The sequence below is a fragment of the Mesoplodon bidens genome (genome assembly GCF_964165515.1).
Source record: "Mesoplodon bidens genome assembly, chromosome: 9".
Taxonomy (NCBI): domain Eukaryota; kingdom Metazoa; phylum Chordata; class Mammalia; order Artiodactyla; family Ziphiidae; genus Mesoplodon; species Mesoplodon bidens.
The window spans coordinates 8,108,906-8,132,469 of record NC_138166.1 but is presented as its reverse complement, the minus strand read 5'-3'; the positions used below and the strand labels follow the sequence as shown (position 1 = coordinate 8,132,469).

Below are 23,564 nucleotides of genomic sequence, written 5' to 3'. Positions count from 1 at the left end.
TTTTGTATGGAGTAATCATGTCTTAATAAAATTGACCTAAAGGCCAACTATCCTCTGACATACTTAGGTCTTTAATGCTTTTCATTTTGAAGTAACAAGGAAATAAGTAGAAAAAATATGCACTGTCTACACTTCTATTTAAAAAATTCATTATTCTGTTTATTTATTTAACTTGTTAAATTCAGCTAAGTTAGTCTCCACTGGGAGATGCTACAGATTGGTGTAGATTATTTTTTCCTCACCTTGACGCTTCTGGAAGGATAGATATGATCTTTGTTCCCTGTCTTAGTGAGAAGCCACCTAAAATTTCCCCTCATTATCAACCCTAAGTAGGTACTGCATTCTTTTATGCATTGATTATTTTATTCAATAAACATTTATTTAACGTTAACCGTGTTCCATTCACTATTGACGAGATAAAAATCCCTACCCTTAGGAGCTTACACTTCAGTGAGGGAAATACGTAACTCCAGGCCTAGGAATTATCCTCAGTACTGACTTCCTCTCTTGCATTTCCAACATTCAGTTTATCACCATTTCCCACCCTTTCTGCTTCCAAAATATATCTTGAATCCATTTACTTCTTTTTTTTTTTTTCCCATTTCCACCACCCTAATTGCAGCCGCCCATCATCTTCTGCATTGGACTACTGCAGCTGCCTTTTAACTGGCCTCCCAGCATTCCTATTTTCTCCTTCTAATATTTTCTTCAGTTTGCAACCAGAGATGTCTTAAAAATGTATATTTGAACATATTCTTAAAGCGTTCTGAAGGTTCTCCATTGATCTTAGGATGAAGAACAAGATCTTAGCAGGGCTTATAATGCCCTTGATGACCTAGCTCCTGTGGATAGCCTGTCCCTCTTGTCTAGTTTTGAAACGCTTTCTTCCCTGCATTCCAGCCGTACTACACTGCTTCAATTCTTTGAATGCACTGTGATCTTTATACTCTTGCACATGCTCTTCCTTCTACCAACAACACTGCCATGTGCCATCATGCTCCTGCACCTTAGTTTGGTGTGAATATCACTTCCTTGGAGAGATCTTCCCAGGCCTACATAATCTTTTTGGGAGTTAGGAGTATGGGCCTGGGAAGATCTCCCTAAGGAAGTGATATTTACACCAAACTCCCTACCAGTTTTCTCAAAGCATTGTATACCTTTCCTTCGTAGCACTCCTCACAACTTATATATACATCTGTGACTATGAGCTTGATGTCTGACTCCCAACAAGTTCCTGTGATGATAGAGTCCATGTCTGTTTTGTTCTCTGCTGTGTTCCCAGCTCCTAGCACTGTGCTTCATTCTGAGCAGATGCTCAAAAAAACATGTTGAATAAATGATTAGTGTTTGACAAAATGGAATATTTGGAAGTTAACCTAAGAATTCTAGGCTGTATATTCACCATTTTCACTGTGTTGCAAATCCTTAGGAAATAGTAACACTTTATAATTAAAATTCATCTCACAAATTAGGTATATTTTCAGTGCTGTAAGCTATGATCAACGTGCAGTGATGGATCAATGCCTAAATTGAAAGCATGGAATTAGCTGCTAATTAGTAAATATATTTAAAAGTGTTTTCCCTTTTTTCCCCAGCGTCGAGGTCCTCAGCGATCAGTTGATGTCATAGTTTCATCTGCTTTCTTATTAACTATCTCAGTTGTATTTATCTGTTGTGCCCAGGTGAGTTAACTTGTTCTGTAGAAATTAGATAATCAGATCTATAAATAGTCAACTTTCTAATAATAAACAATCAAAGTAATAAGTAATTTGACATTGACATTTTACAGGTTTTTTTCTGTAGAATAAATAAATGCATGTTACTCATCTATGCCATGAACAGCAGCTAGCTTATTCTCAGGTGTCTATTGATTGAACATATAATAATTAGTTTTTGTCTACAATTCACCTGGTTATCTTTATTTCCCAAAACAAACTTATGAGTTAGAGTTATGAAAATTTTCAGACTATTTTCCACGAATCTCTGCTTTCTTCACATTTAATATTCTTTTATTTTGTATCTGAATTGTCACTGTGAGTTGACTGCCTCATGCTCTGAAAAAGAATTCTCATTGACCAAGATTAGTCAGGAAGCACAAAAATATCTCAGGATATATTCTATGCTATGAAATTTAAACTTCCATTTCAAGTAATAAGACATACTAGATTACCTGAAAATTCTTCTGCTTTAGAACATCATACAATTCTGGGAAAAAACACAGCCTTTTAATATACATAAGTGAGCTTTTTTTATATACATATTACATATATGTCTGAGTTTATAAGACAGTAAGGGGCCAAAAATGAAGATAAAATTGAAAAACAGCAATTAATTATATGTGTTAATGTTATGGTGAGGTACACTGTCAGTGTTAGTATCTGAGAGATTTGAGATTTTATGCCCATATGAGGACAAGAAGATGAGGCCTTGACCTGCCATACCTCCTTATACGTACACTATAAGGCCAGAATCCTCAAAGGGCTATAGTCTGAGTGAAAAGGTGGAATAAGAAAAACAGTATGCCTAACAGCACAGAAAGATAATAAGGAAGCTTGTCTGATTCTGCCTGGATTTTGGCAAGGAGGCAGGGAAAGTCTCTCCTAAGAATATATAACTGTAGGTCTGCCTTTCACACAGGTTCAGGGTTCAAATGTACATTACAGATCTTGTCCTGTAACCCCTGTGTCAAGAAGTTAATATAAAAAGTAATCCTAGACTCCTGGATACCTGGAAGAAACAAAACCAAGACTGGTCTTGGAGATGTGACATCAACCCTAGGCCTCACAGGATTTCCACAGATAAAGCCCCTTCAGGTTTCAGAACACATGAAAAAACAATCCAACATGAGCGAGTCAACAGATTAACACACAGCAGGAGTACATCTCCAGCTACTTCAGATCTGGTCAGATAAACTATAAGGTGGTTTAAAATGATTGACGATGTATATAACACTAAGAAAACACAGATTTGAAAAAGAACCAAGCATTGCTTCATAGAGGTAAAAAAAATACGGTCACTGACATTATTATTAAAACACAACAAACAGAATAAATAGCAGATTTAAGACAGCTAAAGATAATTAGTGAACTGGGAGATGGAAGAAATTACCCAGAATGTAGAATAGAGATGAAGAGATGGAAATATGAAAAGGAGATTGAGACAGTTGGGAGATCCAACATATACCTAATAGGAATTTCAGATGGAAAGAAGAGGGAGAGTGATATTTGGAGAGGTCATGGCTAAGAGTTGTTCTGAATTGGTGGAAGACATTAATTTTCAGGTTTAGGAGGCGCAACAAGAACAAGAAGCCACAATAAAAATAAATCAACACTTAGACACATTATAGAGAAACTGCAGAACACCAAAAACAGAGAGGAAAAATCTAAAAGCAACCAAAAGGAAAAAGACTGATTTCTTCACTCACAATTGCTTATTGCATTTCAGTCTTTTCTTCAAGGTTTAATTTCCATGTTCCTGAAGTACATCCTGTAGTAGTTCTGTCTCTAATGAACATACAATCTATCAATTGCTATCAACAAAAGACACATGAAACGTAGTAACATTGAAAAGTTTTGAATGTAAAAAGATAGAAAAATATATTGCAGATAAATACTAGCCAAGAGAAAGCTGGTGAACTTACATTAATATCAGATGAAGGAGACTGTAACCTAAGAAGCGTTATTGGGAATAAAGAGAAACCTGACAAAAATTTAGAGAATTATTCATCAGGAAGATCTAATAATTCCAAATTTGTATGCATGTGATCACATAACTTCAAACATACCTATATACAGTCAAAATCAATAGCACTGTGGTGAGAAATTGACAGAATACCACATTGGGAAGATTTAATGCATTTCTTTCATAATTGATAGATTAAGCAGACGAAAATACAGTGGAGACATGTATCTAAACAAGATAGTTAAAAATTTTGTTCTGTAATTGGACAATACATATTCTTTTCAGGCACAGAACAGTTTGTAAAACTTTTTCATGTACTAGGCGACAAAGTGATTCTCAACTGATAACATACAGACCACTAGGTGTATGCAGTTAAAGTGGAAAACAACGACAGCAATGAGAAAACCATACGTTTGAAAATTTCAAAACATACTTACAAATAACACTTTTTTTTTTTTTTTTTTTTGTGGTACGCAGGCCTCTCACTGTTTTGGCCTCTCCCGTTGCGGAGCACAGGCTCTGGATGCACAGGCTCAGCGGCTGTGGCCCACGGGCCCAGCCGCTCCGCGGCATGTGGCATCTTCCCAGACCAGGGCACGAACCTGTGTCCCCTGCATCGGCAGGCGGACTCTCAACCACTGTGCCACCAGGGAAGCCCCCAACAAATAACACATTTTTAAAAAGAAAAATCACAGTATTAAACAAACAATTGAGAATTTTTTTAAGAATACTAGTATTAATTATTTTTGTCATTGACATTAAAAGCTTAAGTGGACTACTTTGTAGAAATGCATAATTTATTAATTAAAACTGACTCAAAAAGTAACTGAAAAGCTGAGAAGACCTATAACCATAAAGCAGTATTGATTCAATAGTTTGAAAATCTGCTAGCAACAAAAATCATCTAGACCCATGTGGTTTTTACAGATGAATTTTGCCAAATGTTCGAATAAACAAGTAATCCTAATCCTACACAAAAGATCTAGAGAGTAGAAAAAGAGGGAATATTCCCCCAACTCATTTTATGTACTTAGTATAACCTTGTTACCAATACCAGACAGATAGTATGAAAATAGGAATCAGTGAGCTAACTTAGATACAAAGATACTAGGAAGATGAAGCCAGCAATTTAATAACAGTAAATATACCATGACCAAGACAAGTCTATCCCTGGGATGCAAAGATTTTCAACTTTAGAAAAGCCATTTATCTAGTTTGAACTCCTTTAATTGATTAAAGAAGGAGAAATCATCTGATCATCTACATATATGCAGAAAACAAATTGGTAAATTTCAGTGGAGATTCATACAATGACTGGAAAGTACTGTTCTTAGTTTGATAAAAGCATATCTTTCAAAACCTGGAGCAAACATTATACATATGATATTTATTATCTTGGAGATATTTACTTTAAAATCAGGAGTGAGATGGGTACCCTCTCTATAACTTCTAGACAGCATTTTAATGGAGGGTACTAACCAGTGAAGACAGGAAAAAGAAAGAAATTGTATAAAGATTGGAAAAGAAAGCATTGTAGACTATATGATTGTGTAGAATATTCAGGTAACTTTATGGATAAATTATTAAAAATATACATGTTTTAGAAGTTCAAGATCAACAAAAATGGATATAACATCAACATAAAAGAATCAATTTTTTTCCTACACGCCAGAGATCAGCAAATGTCCTCTGTAAAGGGCCAGACAGTAAATATTTTAGACTTTTGCCTGATACCTGCAGTCTCTCATATATTCTTCTTCTGTCCTGCCCTTCCCTAAAAATTGTAAGTACTACAAAAGGCACCATAAACAACAAAAGAGAGTCTGGGAAGAGAGATTGGCAAAATACATGATTTAAATAGCTTTGTTATTCATAATATATAACGTATACAAATCAATAAAAAAAACAGACAATGTAACAGAAAAAAATTAGATACAGAATATAAAAAGATAACTTACAGAAGAGGAAGCCCAGTAACTAATAAGCATATGAAACATATTCATTCTCCCTAAGTAATCAGGAAAAGTAAAAACAGTAAGAGAACAATTTATACTCATCAGATTGGCAGGTGCTAAGAAGTTGAATAATACCAAGTGTGGACAAATATGAGGGCAAAGGGAAGACTGATACACTGCTGAGAGTATAAATTGGCACAGCTGTTTTCAGAGACAAGTTTATAATATCTACTAAAGTTGAATGTGTGAATATCCAAGGACTCAGCAGTTTTACTCCAGATGTTAACTCCTCGAGAAAGTCTTGTATATGTGCACAAGGAGACGAGATGCATAAGAGAATATTTATTGCAGCACTGTTTGTAATAAGGAAATTAGCAACACAATAAATGTAAATTGGTAGAGTAGGCCAATCCACTGTGGTTGATTCTTTTACTGTAATACCTTTGTAGGAGTTAGAATGAATGAATTTGAGCTTAATGTATCATGGATAAATGGATAATCTTTGAAAACAAAGATCCAGTAGAATAAAAAGCAAATTGAAGAATGATATGGGCAATGTGATAGCATTTATATAAATTCTAAAATATGTATAAAATAACATAGTTTAAGGATAAATATGTAGCTAAACTATAAAAACTGCATGGAAAAGATAAATGCAAAATTCATTACCTTTACAGAGGGGTGGGGAGGAAGGGGAATGATGAAAAGTTTAAAGGGGCTTCAACTGAATCTTTAATCTTCTATTTTTCAAAAATCTGAAAGAATATTGCAAAATATTAAGATTTGACAAAAGTAACTAGATGGGTTTTGATTACATTATACATTTTATGTGCTTGAAATATTTCCTAATAAATGTGGAATGTTTTAAAAATGTAATTCTATATCCATGATCTATCTGTATGAAGTAAAATGTTATTTTATTTTAAAAAGAAATTGTTTGAATCATATTGTTTCTTCATATTGCCTTTTTCATACACTTTTAGTTGCTTCATGTACATGAGATCTTCCTTGATTGTCACTACAATTGGGAACTGGTAATCTGGTGCATCTCGTTAACACTTTTTCTCCTAAGATTTGTTACCCTTGGATCAGAAACAAGTAAAAAATATAGCAATACCTCAATATTACTTACTGAACAGGTGAGAATGCATGTTTATTATGTTTTAAATTAATGTCTATAGTCTACATATTAAACTAAAATGTTTACATTTACTTCCATTTTTTAATTAATTAATTAATTAATTATTTAGTTTTGTCTGTGTTGGGTTTTCATTGCCACGTGTGGGCTTTCTCTAGTTGCAGTGAGCAGGGGCTACTCTTCGTTGTGGTGCGCGGGCTTCTCACTGCGGTGGCTTCTCTTGTTGCGGAACTCAGGCTCTAGGCGCACGGGCTTCAGTAGTTGTGGCACGTGGGCTCAGTGGTTGTGGCTCGCGGGCTCTAGAGCGCAGGCTCAGCAGTCATGGCGCACAGGCTTAGTTGCTCCGTGGCATGTGGGATCTTCCTGGACCAGGGATCGAACCCATGTCCCCAGCATTAGCAGGCGGATTCTTATCCACTGCACCACCAGGGAAGTCCCATATTTACTTTAAAATTTTCAGGAATCTATGTTATTAGATTAAGACCATTTGTGTTACAGAGCAAAACTTGAAATTTGATAGGGCACAAGCCTTTCTTCAGTGTTTCTGCCTTGATGCAGACTTCAAGTCTAATCTACTGTTTTTATGTTGCATATTCATTTGATAAGAATGAAGTAGCCTTTGTAGAAATGATGGATTTTAAACCATTAGTGTGTATGTTTGCTTTGCAGTGTAGCAGAGCCATATTTGAATAAGCATAAACTTTCATTCAATAGAAAGTATAAAGGATAGTAATTTTGATGCTTAACTTTATTTTGAATGAATTTGTTTAAACGTTTTCCTTACCATTTCATAGGAAATATTTAAACAAACTTACTTCTGGTGAACTTGTTGAGTAATTTTGTCAGGGATAGTTTGATTTTTAAAAATTGGTAACCATGTCAGACCAAGTCAATTAGAGGGAAAGGGGAAAGTAGCAAACAAACCAATTGATTTACTTACTCCAGTTATTATTTATTCTCAGGGTTGATTTGACTCTGTGACTAAGGTGTTTTGCATTTTAAATAATGACATCCAGTTTTCCTTCTTTCAGCTTTTAGTTACATTTGAAAAGTTTAAATAACAGTTATTTTCTTATTGAAAAATAATATGTTCACTGTAGGAAATTCGGAATATACGGTTAAGTATGAAGAAGAATATTAATATCACCTATAATCTCAATAATAGCCAGAGAACTACTACTACTATTTTAGCAGATATCTCTAAGTTCCTTTTAAAAACAAAGTATTTGTTATAATTTTAAGTATATTTAATTATTTATTCTTTTTAATAAGATAAACCTCTACTTGAAAATGGAGAAGAAACCTAACAAAAAGGAGGAACTGACACTAGTGAATAATGTTTTAAAACTGGCTACTAAACTGCTAAAGGTAAAAATGAAATTGAAAATGGACATGATGTAGAAACTGCTGCTCTAACATTATATCTTAGTTTTTTGTTTGTAGATCCTACTTGGTGTTTGGTTTTCATGATTATCGAAATTGTTTTCCAAATTATTTTTGAGCACATTCATGCAATATACATTTTATTTCTCATTGAAAAACTAATCCAAGTAATCCAAATCAGTGCATTTTGAAATTTTATTCATTTTTGAAATTTTATGACTTTTAATAATGTTTAGAGTATTGTAGAGGTTGGCATCTTTGGAAATTTTTGCATCCTGGAACTTAAAATAGATTTTAAAAAAGAAGATGGGGTGTTAATTTGCAAATTTTTTTCATTTTGTATTTCTCAGAGCAGTCTTTTGCTTGCTTCGCCTGAGTTGGTTTAAAAAGTAGTTATACATAATCATTATAATAAATAGGTATCACCAATAAATATTTAAATTTTCAAAGCATTTTGGTAACAATCGAAAAGAATATAATTTCAGTATATCTGATCTCATAATAATAACTCTTCGGAGGTAATTTAATAAAGTATCTTTATCACTGCTTTGCAATCTTAGTAATGCTTTTTCTTCTTAAAAGGAAAATATTTTTTTGAATCTCAGTTTCTGTAACAAATTGAATGTAATTCTTAAAGTTGTTTTTAAGTGTTCATAGAATGGTATGAAATTAGTTGTGTCTCAATGCTATGGTTAATTCTTCAGTCAATTCTTCAGTCTTAAAATGCATTAAGTGGGTATAGATTGCACATCACAGTATAAGGCATTGAAAGAGTTCAGAAGAGGTGGGTGGGTTTTTTGATAAGTAAATATTGAGTATCTTGATAGTGTAGGCACTGTGCTAAACGGGAGGAGGCTATAAAGATGACACTTGTGAGTAGCTTCAGTTGCAAAGTAGAAAGAAATATAAAAATAACTAAAATACAAAGCACGACAGTCTTCTAGTCAGAACCTGGGACTTAATATATAGGTTGCGCCTTCTCTCTCACTTTTCACAGCCAAGAAATTCTTGGGCCCATTGACTCCACCTCTCAAAATCTTCCAATTCGTCCCCTCTTCCCTCTCGGTACTGCTCTAAGTCAGACCCTCATCATATCTCACTTGAGCTTTCGGGACACTGAGCTCTTAGGGCGTTCCTCCTTCTGGTCTCGTTGCTCTCTAATCCGTATTTCTCACACGCACATCTGATATACTACTCCCTCAGTTAAATTCCTTTAGTGCCAGTCTTTAGGCACAGTTTGCCCAAAGAATGACCTTTACCTAAGTAGTACATAAGGTACGTCTTCCCATGCACAACCTGTAGTAATTCAAAGGTGCCATGTTCTCGTGTGTCTTAGGGAATACCCGCTTTCCCCCCATGCACTAAGTTTCAGGAGCACCTTCCTCGATGGCCCTCTGCCTTTTATGCATATCTCTTTTGTGGGGCTCTCGTAGTTGAATTATTTATTTGCATGTCTATTAGACTACAAAGTCCTTCAGCATGGGGACTGAATCTTAACTTCCCAGAGTCTAGCACAGTGCCTGGCACATACAGAACTTTAAAATTAATTGACATACAGTCAATTAATTAATGAATCCATGTATTTGAAAATTGTCTCAAGGGGGAGTTTTTACTATATGTATTAATATTGGCTGAAAATTTGGCTAACTAAATTTCTAAATCTTCTGCAAAAGATATTGTTCTCTTTCAGTTTCTATTCTTACAATAAAAAATATTCTTTAACCTTGTACCTACTAGATCGATACTTTATTAGTCATTCATTTGGGACAGAAATTGGAGTTACAAATCTAGGTTACAGAGTTCTTTTTTTGGTGGGGGGGTACGCGGGCCTCCCTCTCACTGTTATGGCCTCTCCCGTTGCGGAGCACAGGCCCCGGACGCGCAGGCCCAGCGGCCATGGCCCACGGGCCCAGCCTCTCCGCGGCACGCGGGATCCTCCCGGACCGGGGTACGAACCCGCGTCCCCTGCATCAGCAGGTGGACCCCCAACCACTGCGCCACCAGGGAAGCCCCAGAGTTCTTTCATATGAAAGTCATTTTCTCCTAAGAAAACCTAAAAGTATATTTACTTATTTCAAGTTCAACCAAGTTTATTCTTTCTAAAACTATCATAATTTGTAACTTTTTTTTGAAACAGTGTTCTAAAAATTCTCTTTGCATATTGTCCTGAATTAATTTAACTGATAATTCTTAATGAATCTGGGCTCATGGTTTTTTCCTCTTTTGCTAGGAATTGGACAGTCCCTTTAGATTATATGGGCTTACAATGAATCCACTGCTTTATAACATCACCCAGGTTGTCATCCTGTCAGCTGTTTCTGGTGTTATCAGTGACTTACTTGGATTTAATTTAAAGGTAAGAGCCTGCAGGTATTTTTAAATTTCTTAGTGCCGTATTACATTTTTGTGACATTTATTTTACCCCAGCACTCTTGAGATCTCACATGTACAGTAAGGGAGTCATTTTGATTATATTGTATAATATTAAATATTAATTAAGTAATTTCACATTTAATTTCAAAGAATGATAATGTTCTTGGGTTTTAATATGGATGGAACTCCTAATTTGGAACACTATTCATTACAAATGCGACTCTTGTATAGGATAAGTTGAAGTATTTATTTTTACTCATCTATAATCTGAATCTAATTTAGGTGATAAAAAAAGAGCCCTATTTCTGGTTTTGGCCATAAGTTATATTATTTATCTATATAGCAATGCATACATCCTCCAACATGTGCAAAGCTGCTAGTGAGTAAGGTGTAGTATATTCATATTAACAAGTAGTATATGTATATTGCCACTTCCTAGTAAAAAAAAAAGCAAGAGAAATCTGATTTTCACGTATTTGTTTGTTTAAGGTGACTTCTTCTTGAAAATAAAAGGATAAAAGAATTTAAAATAGTAGAACCTACACTTGTTTATGAATGAAATTTAGATAAAAACAGTATTATGCGATATAATTTAGTAAGTTGCAATATCAAAACTGGCTCTAATAGTCACTATTTCTATTATTTTTTCACTAGCTTTGGAAGATTAAATCATGACAATTCAGAGAAAAGAAGATGTAGCCTCTTTTCCAGAATAAGAGTACCAACTAAGCTGCCTGAAAGCAGTCACTGACTCTTTGCTTCAGGAGTCTCAGCTGGGAAATTGAAGTGTTTACATCAGACTGTCCTGTGCAATTCTTATATTTATTTCACTTTGTTCACTGTTTTTTACATTTATTTTAGTCTTTATATTTTATTTTTAGCTTTGATGTACTTACTTGTTGAAAGGGTGATAAAACTGATATCCAGATACTTGAGATCCTGGTAATTGCTCGTAAATAATGACAAAATAACAAATCGTGAGAAGAGAAGCCATTGCTGAGCACTGTTTCTCCGTCAATGCTGTGACTTGCCTTACTTGAGGAAAACTTCTTTAACTTTATAGCCTAGCATTGGACTCAGCTAAACACATAAAGCATTTTCTTCAGTAAATCAAGATCCAGTCAGGGTTTCTTTTGAATTATTTTGGAACAATGCCAGGATCTAAATTGATTAAGCTGCAGTTTAAGCACCCTTCAGTATTAATATATATGGTATTACACAACAGGTCAACAAGTGCTCTTTGATGATAAAACTCTTAATAGAGCAATAATTGTAAATGGTTACCATACTGTAAGATATTTTGATAAAACTTAACTAGTAATAATTGTATTTATTTGAAACACTGGGCTGTTTGCACAGCTCCAACTGTGCATGCTCAAAATGTGCACTTTTTAAAATTGTTACTTGTAATGCGTATCTTTATATGGGATATGTTATAGTGTACTAGGGCATGATGTGGTATCCTTTTGAGTGAGGTATATGCTCATCTCACAAGTGAAGTGCCTATTGATATTACTAAAGTACATTATGTTTACTCAAGTAAAATAATTTTCTCCCTATGGTACACTATAGTGTATGCTATTCATACCACACGCAAATGAACAACTTAAGAATAAGGTTAAGAACCAATTAAATATTCTTCTGATTGTTAGTTGTAAAACTGTATCTGAATTTTCAGGAAAAATAGCTATAGCTTGCAAATTCTACCTTCTAAACTTAGTCTGGTACATCTCCCCCTCAACCCCCAATTATATAAGGGCTATTTTAGACGCTTTTAACCTAGAAAGTTAACCCCCTCCCCCCTAAATAATTTGCCAAGTTTCCAAATGAGAACTTATCCTGTTGGCATGTTAGGTAAATAGGGCGAATATGATGGTATCTTACATTGGGCCTTGATTTTAAGTTGTTATGTTTGTACAATCAAGAAATTTTAGGAGTTACGTGAAACATGAAATGTTTTAGCAAACTTTTTTTTTTTTTAAACTGGGTATCTAGTTTCTAAAAGAATTTATTTGAGACAGTCTAGAATTTTCTTGGTGCAAGGTGTATCATGTTGAATATCCTCACATTTTTTACCATGTTTTTGGGAATTTAAAATAATTAATTGTAAATTATTTATTTGATTGGTGCAGTTCTAATCCCCAAATCATCATCTTAAGGTCAGGAATGTGTAGAGAACAGAGCCATATCGTAATATCACTTTGCTCTCACCATTCCTTTTGATCAGCCTCAATTCAGCCATATTTTCTTTCTGTAGAAAACAACAAAAGTATTTTGTTTTATTTGCCTGTGTTCTAATATGTTTAATAATGACCAAAGTGCATTCTGAGTTTTTTCAAGGAATGTATTACTGGAGCTTTAAGAACATACTTATTTTCTCCTGTGAAAAATTAGGCTTTGTCTGATATGTTTCTTCTTCCTCTACTGTCTAATGTTGAGGTTGTTTCTAGGAATTATATTTTATAAACTTTTTCAAAATAAGGTACATACCTATACAGAACTTAACATTTTGCACAGAATATATCGAATATATTTTGGAAAAAAAAAAAGTACAGCATGAGTTCTGTTAGGAATAAAAATGAAACTATTGTATCTCACAGAAAAACTTATGTCAGAATGGAAATATTTTTGAGAAAAGTAGCTGAGTAAACTGATTTAGGAAGATGCTTGTTTTTGATTGAAGTTCATTTTAACTTAGAGTTGGGAGTTGATTTATTGAGTACAGTGTACCTCTCAACAACGTATTAATATGTTGAATTATGTCACTAATGTGGGCAGCAGTAGAATACTGAAAGGAAAAAGTTGTCATTTTAAGTAATTTCAGAACATTAATGGAAATGTTTGCAAAGCAGAAAAATTGACATTGCTGCCTTTAAGAGTACAATGAATGTAAGAAATTGAAAGAAATTGTAACATATCACATAATATAGAAAAGGCAGTTCGAAGATAGAATTGTGGCAGATGTTGTGTGTTAACTGTTGTTTCTTTGCCACACGTGTCATATTTGAAAGTTTGAACAGCAAGTTTAAAATAAAATATTCTATGACTGACAGTATTAAACTAGAAGTGTTTTTTTTTTTTAATTTTCAAGTCATGCACATGTCTATGATAATTTTATATTTACTGTAGCATAAACTTTAGGTATAACTGTTAGATTTGAGAGGAGTGGGTATACATTTTTAAAAACTTTCCAGCATTTCAGTTTTTGTTGATTCTCAGAACATGAAAGAAGAGTATGTGTGCAGGCTTTTCATCACCAAAATGCTATGACATCATTAATGTTTGTTTGCTTGTTTGTTTGTATTTAAAAACAGAAAACTGGCTGTAGCCTGGGATATTAAAATTAATTGCCAGAAGGATATTGGTGTTTTTAATCAAGTGATTTTGCACGTGAATTCAGCACGAGAGATTATGGCCAATAATAACATGGGTAAGCATTCTAATATTTCTGTTATGTGATTGGTACAAGTGTTCATAGGACTTAAATTAATCAGGGACTATGAATTCAGGTGCACTTTCCAACTTACTTTAAGCTTAGCATTGGCTCTCTTAATGAGTCTCCCTTACAAATAGAGCAGTATGACTTGCATCTCTTTAATTTGCTGTATCACTTAGAACACTAATTCTCAACCTTTTTTCTACCAAGCCTTTAAGAAAGATACAACAAATGCTTATCAATAGCACTGGCTCCCCACGGTGCTTACTTTGTGGGGAGTAGGCTGTGGATCTAGGATGTGGTATAGGTATACTTTCAAAAAAGTATTCCCTAAGTGACTTTGAAAATTTGTTCCACCTATGATTCCTCACCACCTTGAGAATTACTGTCTTAAGATCAGGAATTTTAGAGAGTGTAAATTCCATGAGAATGTAACAACATTCACCACTGTTTTCCCAGCACATAAAATAGTGCCTGATCTCAGTCTGTTTACTGAATGCATGAAAGAATGACTGATGACTTGAGTCAAATACAACCCAGACACCACCTAGCCCAAAGTCCTCATTTTACCAGATAAAAAAAACTGAGGCCACAAAAGAGGTTAAAAAGCTTGCCTAAGGGTCCACAACTAGAACCCACACTCCTTTATTCCCTTCGAAGGTGTGTTCTGTAACAGCATCTCTGTACCTCTTGATGGATCAAAATAATTAAACATAGAAAAATATTCTGGAGAGAACAAAGATATTTATAAATCAGTCCATATTTGTAGTAAGGTCATAGATAAACTACTAAGCTTTTGGCAATAGGAGAAAGTCAGAATTCATCTGACAGCTCCCTCTTCAGCTCTCTGCAGTGTAACCTCTTGGAAAGCACACATGCTTAGGAGTCAAACTTGTTTTACATTTCTGGGCAAATTAGTTAACCTCTGTGAGCTTTGGTTTTCTCAGCTGTAACTCACAGTTATACCTATTTTACAGGACTGTTAGGAAGATTAATAAGATGACATATGTAAAGCACCTAGCACTGGAACTGACATGTATTGGGTGTGAAGAAAGATTGGTTCTCTTCCTCTTCCAAATAAGTAATGGCCTAGGACAAGTAACAAAAATTTGCAAGCTAAAGCATTCATATTACATAAGATATTGTAAGCATCCCTGCCAAATATGAGATATAACTAAGATTCATGTGTCATATAAATGATCATACATGAAGAATTCTTTTACAAGGAGTTGACGTTTAATTTCTTTTCTTCATAAGCAGGCATGCTAAAATGTGGAAGGAAAGTGTTCTCATTCTTTTGTTTGCCTACATATTATATCCAATTATGAACGACTTTGCTGAAATATCAGGTGCATGTTCCATTCATATCTTTTCATTATTAGATCTCCGTCTCATTTATATGGTAGATTCCCTCACTGGTAACATCCTAGAGACTTTTTGTCTTTTACCTGGTCTCAACCCTTAACCTTAAGTTGTCTGCTCAACTTTGAGTTGCTGGAGAACATCTGACTTGACTTTCTGCAAATGGTGCTTATCAAGATATTACTGGAACTTCTGAGTCCTATATTTGGCAATGTTTTTTCTTTAATCAATCTTCTGTCCACTTGTACGTTCCCTACAGTGGTTCTTCCAAAGCTCCTTTATTATCCTCAGGCTCCTAATCCCTCTCATCCTATAACTATCAGCATTTTATTCCTCTAACTTTACCAGAGAGATAAGACCCATCATGCACGAATTCTTTTTCTCCCTTCTTCAGTTCTGTGAAAGAGATGTTGCTCTCTGAGGCCAGCTCTCCATCAGTGCTCAGGATTCTGTCCTTGCCGTCCTATAGAATATCTGCTCAGTTTTCCCCATCATCATCTTCAGTCTTTCCTTTTCCAATTTTATGTTATAAACCATTTATATTTCAATGAGAGGTGCTTGAATCTAGAGTATGACATTTAATGGTTGTAGATTGGATGGGACCACCGTATGCTAGATGGCTCTGTGAGGGCTTTCTACACCCTCAGCCCTCGTCTGAACAAAGCAGGAAGTTGGTCAAGCTTGGTTGGATTATTTCACTTTTCTTTCTCAGCCACAGCTGAATGGGTCAGTGATTGGTGCCTGGCCCTCAAGCAGCCAGCCATTTTATAGGCCTTGAGGAATCCATGAAACCAGCTGGCACAAGAGCTTTGCCCCATAGAGGCTTTGCATCCTTGACAGTGAGTTGCTAACCCAGTCAGAATCTGTGTTACTGCAAGTTTGAGTCAGGACAGGGTGTAAGCAGGAAGAGCTGCTAGAAAAGCAGAGGCCCAAAAGAAACCATGAATTAACAAAGCCCTAAAGCAGAGAGAAAGTAGTCATAGTGGAGAAGGGAGAAGAAACAAGCAGAAACTGCCCCAAACTGTCAAGAGGCAGCGAGACTGAGTGATAGCTTGGCCAGCTGTGCTGTTAGGTCATTAGAGCTGGTCTCAGACTGTGGTAGCTTCATCTTGTGTCCTGAATTGTGAGTTCACACGTCCCCATTTATCCCTATGATAAACTCATCACCTGCAGTAACCAAAGGATGACTGTCAGCCTGGACAAGACATTTGGCTGGCTGTTTAATCTTAAGCCATTTTTCTTCCCTAATTGGCTCTCTCCCTGTATCTTTCTACTCCTGTGTAAGTATAGTACTTGGCTATCTATGCTATCTACCCTTCCAACATATTTATGCCTCCTGTGTCTACAAAATAGTTAACAATCTTAGGACTAAAAGTTTTGCTTGTTCCCTCCTTTTTATAATATTCAATTCTGTGTTTTCAACAATGATCTGAAACTAAAATTAGTGGCTTGCTTTTCTTTTTTGTCTTTTAAAGTTAAATCTAACTTTTAAAGTTAAAGTGCTAAATGTAATCATTTACTTTCTGTAGTTATTTAATAGTCTCCTTGAGTGGTTTCTACGCGTCTGGGGTTGTTTTTGTCAAATTCTCTTACAAGTTTTGATCAATTATTTATATATGGGAATTTCTGGTTTTCCTAACCTTGTACTAAGAGGTGTGCTTTAAAGCAAAATAGGCTTGTTGCCAAAGCCTATGACCAATTTGCATCCCTTGGGATATACACCCAGTTTTGCAAATGCATTTACTTGTTTTTGCCTGGGAATGCAGACTTTGAGCTGGCAGCTTTCCTGCCTTCTATTTATCCCCTTTCTCTTGCTCTCAGCCAGAATTTACTGGGTCAGGTTAGTGGTGCTGAAAGATTCTCATAATATGAATCTGCTGTTTGGGGAAAGACATTAGGGTAAGAGGTTAGTCTTGCAAATATGGGAAACAGACCAAGTACTTTTAAAATTGCAATTTCATTCAGCTTTTCTTTCATCCATTCTATGAATAGTATTTGAATATTACATGCTAGGCGCCGAGCTAGGTACTAGGGATGTAGAAATTAAAATATAGTCCCTCTTCTCATTAAACCTAGAGGCTAGGAGGCGATAGTCATGCAAAACGCTTTTAGCTTCTGGAGGGTGTGTGCTGTAATGGAGTTGCTGGTGTAAGTGTCACATGCAAGCAGTTGAGTACAGCTGGAGAAGATGATGCTTGTAGGCAAGGGATGAAGACGATACTAGCAGATGACGTTGTGAAGCCGAGGAATTGGAATTTTATCCTCAGATTAGGACTGCCTAGTATAGTTCTGGCATGTCATAGTTGCTTGGTGAATACTAAATAAGGTACCACATGCTTCACTTGGATACTTAGTGAACAGCTCCAGGCTGAGAATTAAGGTGTTTAACTTAAAATTTTAGTCCACGTTAAATCTATGCTAGAATTTTTATGTCATTAAAAAAACTGACACAGCACAAATTTGTATCTAAGAATGTACAGAATTAAATTGACTTTGGTTTCTTTCTCCACGTTTGGATGATGTAGTTAATTTATGATTATTTGCAACGTTAAAACTCTGTTTTTGTTTTTGTTGTTTTAATTACAGAGTAGCCCAAATCATCTGCAGTATGATAAGGATCATGGGTTCTGGAATCAGGCAGAGCTGGGATTCTTTGTGGCATGTGTATGGCCTTGGGCAAGTTACTTAACCTCCCTAAGCCTCATCTGTAAAATGAGGTGGAGAGCTGCTGCTGGAGCCGAAAATGGTTCCTTTGACTATAAAATTAGAGAACCGTCTGTGTGATCGGCAGGGACCTGGTCCACCACCCTCCTATGCAGCAAAACATCAATTTATTTGTCCTCAATCAAACTAAATCTGGCATTGAGCACCTACTCAGAAGACTATCAAGAATTCAATATGTTATATTTGGAGGAGCTTCGCCTCCCTAGATTGACACAAAAATCCAGGGGATTCAGCTACTACCTGGAAAAGATGGAAGTGGCCTGGTCCTTATTCTCCGGTGGTAGCTATCCCTCCATCCTGATTCTTCTGCCTGGCCAACGCTTCCTGTGTCTGTTGGGCATGGATGCTCCAGCCAGCTCAGAGATGCTCCCCACAGAGGTCCTCCCCCCGCTGACCCCAGGCTCAGCTTCAAGATCTTCACCTCTGCTTCAAGGCCTCGGATATTAGTGCCCATCTCCTTCCACAGATGCCTCACAGCTGTGCTCCATTGCACATCTGCAGCCTGTCTGGGGGATGGGCCCCTCTCCCAGCAACCCTCACCCTCTCATTTTCTACCAGATGCTCTCAATCCACCAGACTTCCAAGCCAAAGCCTGGCTGAGGAGTTGCCTTGTGGACCTTGAGAACTTCTGTTTTCAGCCCAGAAGCTCCAAAGGTAATGAAACCCATGGAGGGGAGGGACTCAAAATAGAATCGTATGGCTGTCTTCTTGGAATAGGGGAGGGAAAGACATCACTCATTCTTTGGAGTCTCTTCCAGCAGCAAACATCCCAAATAATCCTGCCACTTAGGGAAAGTGCTTAGTTTGGTACCTGGTATGTAGTCATCTCACAACTGTTAAATATTAGCATTATTTTTACTAGCATCCCTCTTGGATAATAGGCAAGGATTCAGAGTGATCTCAGTAAATTAAAGAAATTATCCAACTGGAAAATGAACCAGAGAAACTGAAGCTGTCTAAAGAAAGAAATCTAAATTGTTAAAGGGATGAAAAATCAGGCTTTGGGAGAAAGCACTTGGATTACTCAATATGGAAATGAAGAAAATGGAAGGCTCACATTTGTCTTTGAGCATGTGACAGCTTACAGTGAAGGGCCTAATCAGCTCTTCTTCATGAACACCAGAATTTAAAGCAACAGATAGTAACTTGAATTGTATTGTGAGATTTTGGCTAGTCACACACACAAAAAGTATGAAACAAAAAGCATCAAGCATCTTATTCAACACAGAATGTTAGTAGAAACTGTGGCTACCCCAACTCTTAGAGACGCTTCAGGCAGCTGGGGTTCACCTGCTTGGAAACAGGGACTGGTTTAGTTGATGCACTGGGTCCTCCTTATATCCGTGTAGAATGATACTGTGTAGAGTATACATTGTCATTTAGTGGGTGATCCTGAAAATCATATTTTCTCATCTCCAGTGGAATATTTTTCATCTCAGTTGAATATGCAGGAGATGTGGCCTAGAAGGAAGGCCCTGCTCTGAGTATCAGGAACCTAGGTTTGTTTCTTTGCTTTTAGGCTGATTTCCTAGGTGACCTGTAGTAGCCATTTACTCTCTATATGAATAAAGACGGGACAGAATTAAAATAACTTGATTTGTTCCCATTGAACTTTACCATTCTGGGACTTTTTTTTTTCTTTACATGTTCTTTCTTTACTGCTAATGAGCAGTAGAATTAAGACTCCTTTTATTCTCAGAGAGTAGACTGTGGTTGTAATTTCCTAATATAAATAATTTACAAGCATCTAGTTTCTAAAAGGAAATTAAAAAGGTTTTCTTGTGGAGAAATTTAGCTGCTCCACTCTTCTAACAGAAGTCTGTTTTCATCTGTTGTTCTAATTTAAGGGAACCTGTTTTTCATGGGCCAGGTAATTTGGACCCCTTTTGTTTCTTACTGTGGCCCTTCTGTTTAGCAAGTTAGTCTTTTCACTGCTCCCAAGTGACCTTTCGTTTGTTTTGGTGTTGTGGGATTAAGCAATCACACTTTTCAACAGAGCCTTGGTATTAAGACAAGACCCTCTTCAGTTTTAGGTTTTACTAATTTTTTGAAATCAGTTTGTCTTGATTCAGCCATTTTACTATCTGTCCAAGGAGTTAATCAGATTACATCTCCTTAGTAGGCCCTTATTTTAAAACTCTGGGAACAGAATTTCTTCTTCCAGTGATCTTCCACCATACCTAAAATGTAGCTCATGGTGGCAACTCCTTTCTTATTTTCTGTGGGCTTGTCTCATTCTAAATAGGTGAATCCCAGGATTGTGAGATGGGATCCTTGATTGACTTCCATTTCCTTTTTCCCTCCATGCTCCAGTCCCTACACAGTACTGAACTCTGACAGCCATGTTGCCAGAGAGCGACAGAACCTCTGTACTTGACTCTTGGTGCGTTACTTGGTTTGACCTTCTGTTTGTAACTTACTTTTTCTGTCCTCTTTAAGCATCTTATTAAAAGGTTAGGTAGGCACATAATGTAAACCAGCTTAATTCTGCTGCCATAATAGAACGTACCATCTTTGTGTTTATTATAAGATTATAAGAGCTCTTCGGAACAAAGTCTGTCTTACGATTTTTATATGTAACATAGGTTACATATAAACATGTAACATAGGTCTTTGAACATACATTCTCCCTGAGGGGTGGATAAAGAGGGAGCAGCAGAGGAAGACTGTAAGGTTTACTAATAGTGTGATGTCTTCATGATGGGCTCAACCCTGGCTGCCTGTTAGAATGACCTGGACACTTTTTAAAAAACTGACATATTTGTCCCACCCCCAGAGATTCTGAGGAGAAGAGGATTTTTTAGCTCTGCCCCCTGTCACCAGTTAACTCTTAGGGAGCCAGTGTTGTCATTATTAGAACATTGGACAACATTATCAAAAACATTTAGACAGTGATGAAGACATTGTTAGTGGGTACATGATTGCAGAGGCTAGAACAAGTGTGTCTGCTCTGTTGACAACTTAAAATTTTGTGCCCTAAATAATGTACCAGTGTTTTCTCTTTTTTTATTTATTAGTTTCTTGGCGCCTCTCGTACCCGGAGACCCTGTTGATCCTTGTTACATGCTGACAGCACGTGTAAGTAATACTGTTCCTGCCTCAAGGACTTAAAGGTTGACAATATGTTCAGACAGAATATGTCAGCTGAGTGGTGTCAGTGACGTTTAGCCCCTCTCTGCTCCCCTGAGTGCTCATCTGTGGTGCACAGATACAGCAAGTCTTTTAGGTACTTCATTTCAAGAGGATATTTAAAGAGGAAAGCATAGCAATTTGTTGCAGAAGTTGAACTAATCCAAACTACCCACCAAATCTAGCCTTTAAATCAGCATGAGGATTGCCTTCCTCACTTTGTAACAGATTCTTTATGGTCAGCTAGGCCACAAGAGTTGCCTACAGCTCAGTTGATAACTTAACTCTTTTAAAAAATTGAATAATCTAAATCTGTAGTTGTCAAAGTGTGCTTCAGGGCACTCTGGGAATTGCCAAGACTCTTTCAGGGGTGTGCAAGGTGATGGATCTTTCATGTGTGGGTGAGAGATCCATCAAAGCATAATATGGACCAATGTATTTTAATGTAACAGTTTAAAATATATAAGGTATGGGGCTTCCCTGGTGGCGCAGTGGTTGAGAGTCCGCCTGCCGATGCAGGGGACACGGGTTCGTGCCCCGGTCCGGGAAGATCCCACATGCCATGGAGCGGCTGGGCCCGTGAGCCGTGGCCGCTGAGCCTGCGCGTTCGGAGCCTGTGCTCCGCAATGAGAGAGGCCACAGCAGTGAGAGGCCCGCGTACCAAAAAAAAAAAAAAAAATATATATATATATATATATATATATATGGTATGGTTTCAGATTCCACCCAGTGATGTCACCTTTAAATAATCCATGTACACTTGAAAAGAATGTATATTCTGCTATTGTTTGGTGGAGTGTATGATAAATATCAATCAGGTCAAATTAGTTGATAGCATTGTTCAAGTTTTCTGTGTACTTACGAATTCTCTTTCTACTTTTTCTACCAGTTATTGAGGAAGGGGTATTGAAATCTCCAAATATAATTGTTATTTAGCTGTTTCTCTTTTCATTAGTATCAGTTTTTGCTTCATTTATTTTGAAGTCCTCTTATTAGGTGCATACATGTTTATGCATGTTTTGTTATGAACTTTTGATAAATTGATCCCTTTATATTATGAAATGACCCTCTTTATCCCTGTTAAGATTCTCTGCTCTGAAATCTATTTGTTTAACATCAGTGTAGCCACTTTAGCTTGCTTTTGGTTAGTATTAGCATGGCATATATTTCCCCATCCTTTTACTTTCAGCCAATTTGTGTCTTCATTTTTTTTTTTTTTTTTTTTGCGGTACGTGGGCCTCTCACTGTTGTGGCCTCTCCTGTTGTGGAGCACAGGCCCTGGACACACAGGCTCAGTGGCCATGGCTCATGGGCCCAGCTGCTCCGTGGCATGTGGGATCTTCCCAGACCAGGGCATGAACCCGTGTCCCCTGCATCGGCAGGCGGACTCTCAACCACTGCGCCACCAGGGAAGCCCTGTGTCTTTCATTTTTAAAGTGAGTTTTTTTGTAGCCAGGGTATAGTTAGGTCTTGCTTTCTTATCCAGTCTCCAAATCTCTGTCTTTTCATTAGGATGTTTAGACCATTTACATAAAATGTGATTATTGATATGGCTGGATTTAAGCCTACCACGTTGACGTTTGTTTTCCATTTGTCCCAACAGTTCCTTGTTCCCTTTTATCTTTTTTCTGCCTGCTTTTGGGTTGAGCATTTTTCATGATCCTTTTTATCATTTTTGTTGGCTTATAGCTATTTGTTTTGTTTCATTGGTTGCTTTAGGGTTTGTAATATACATCTTAAACTTACCACATTCTACTCTCAATTGATGTTATATCACTTCACATACAGTAGAAGGACTCTGTAATAATATACTTCCATTTCTTCCCTCTGAGAATTTGTGCTGTTGTGTCATACATTTTGTTTCCCATGTTATAAATTCCACAGTGCATTGCAATTGTTTTTACTCTGAATAATTGGTTGTCTTTTAAAGGTGTTTAAACAATAAAAAGAAACCTTTATATTTATTGACATAATTACCAGTTCTGGTCTGCTTTATCCGTTTGTTTAGATCCAGATTTCCTTTTGCTTGAGGACTTCCTTTAATATTTATTTTAATGTAGACCTGCTAGTGATAAATTCTTTCAGCTTTTGTATGTCTGAAAAAGTCTTTATATTGCCTTTGTTTTTGGACAACTGGTTTTAAGCAATTTGATTATGAAGTGACTTGGTGTGGCTTTGTTTGTGTTTCCTGTGCTTGGAACTCATTAAGACTCTTGTTTCTGTGGGTTTATTAATTTCATCAAATTTGGATTTGTTAAAATCTTGGCCATTATTTCTTAAAAAATTATTTTCTCTCACTCATGGTAAAACAGTTCTATGCCTTAAGCTCTTTTTTTGTTTCCTATGGAAAATATGGTTTTTATAAAAATTTTTAGGTTAACAT

The 23,564-nt window shown here is 36.4% G+C and overlaps 1 protein-coding gene and 1 long non-coding RNA gene across 3 annotated transcripts in view; both read left to right on the top strand.

Annotated features, from left to right (window-relative positions):
* PHTF2 (putative homeodomain transcription factor 2) overlaps positions 1–12,329 on the top strand; it is a 121,971-nt gene extending 109,642 nt beyond the window's left edge. For both annotated transcript variants that reach the window (XM_081243888.1, XM_081243887.1), the window contains 5 exons: positions 1,596–1,682; positions 6,620–6,775; positions 8,047–8,142; positions 10,388–10,513; positions 11,185–12,329. In XM_081243888.1, coding sequence (XP_081100014.1) covers positions 1,596–1,682; positions 6,620–6,775; positions 8,047–8,142; positions 10,388–10,513; positions 11,185–11,205 — 486 coding nt within the window. In that variant the 3' untranslated portion in view covers positions 11,206–12,329. The remainder of the gene's footprint in view (positions 1–1,595; positions 1,683–6,619; positions 6,776–8,046; positions 8,143–10,387; positions 10,514–11,184) is intronic.
* An 8,574-nt stretch (positions 12,330–20,903) lies between these two features.
* The window catches only part of LOC308622443, a 41,884-nt gene continuing 39,223 nt past the window's right edge, over positions 20,904–23,564 (top strand). The window contains exon 1 of the long non-coding RNA XR_014016633.1: positions 20,904–21,130. This is a non-coding gene — a long non-coding RNA (uncharacterized lncRNA). The remainder of the gene's footprint in view (positions 21,131–23,564) is intronic.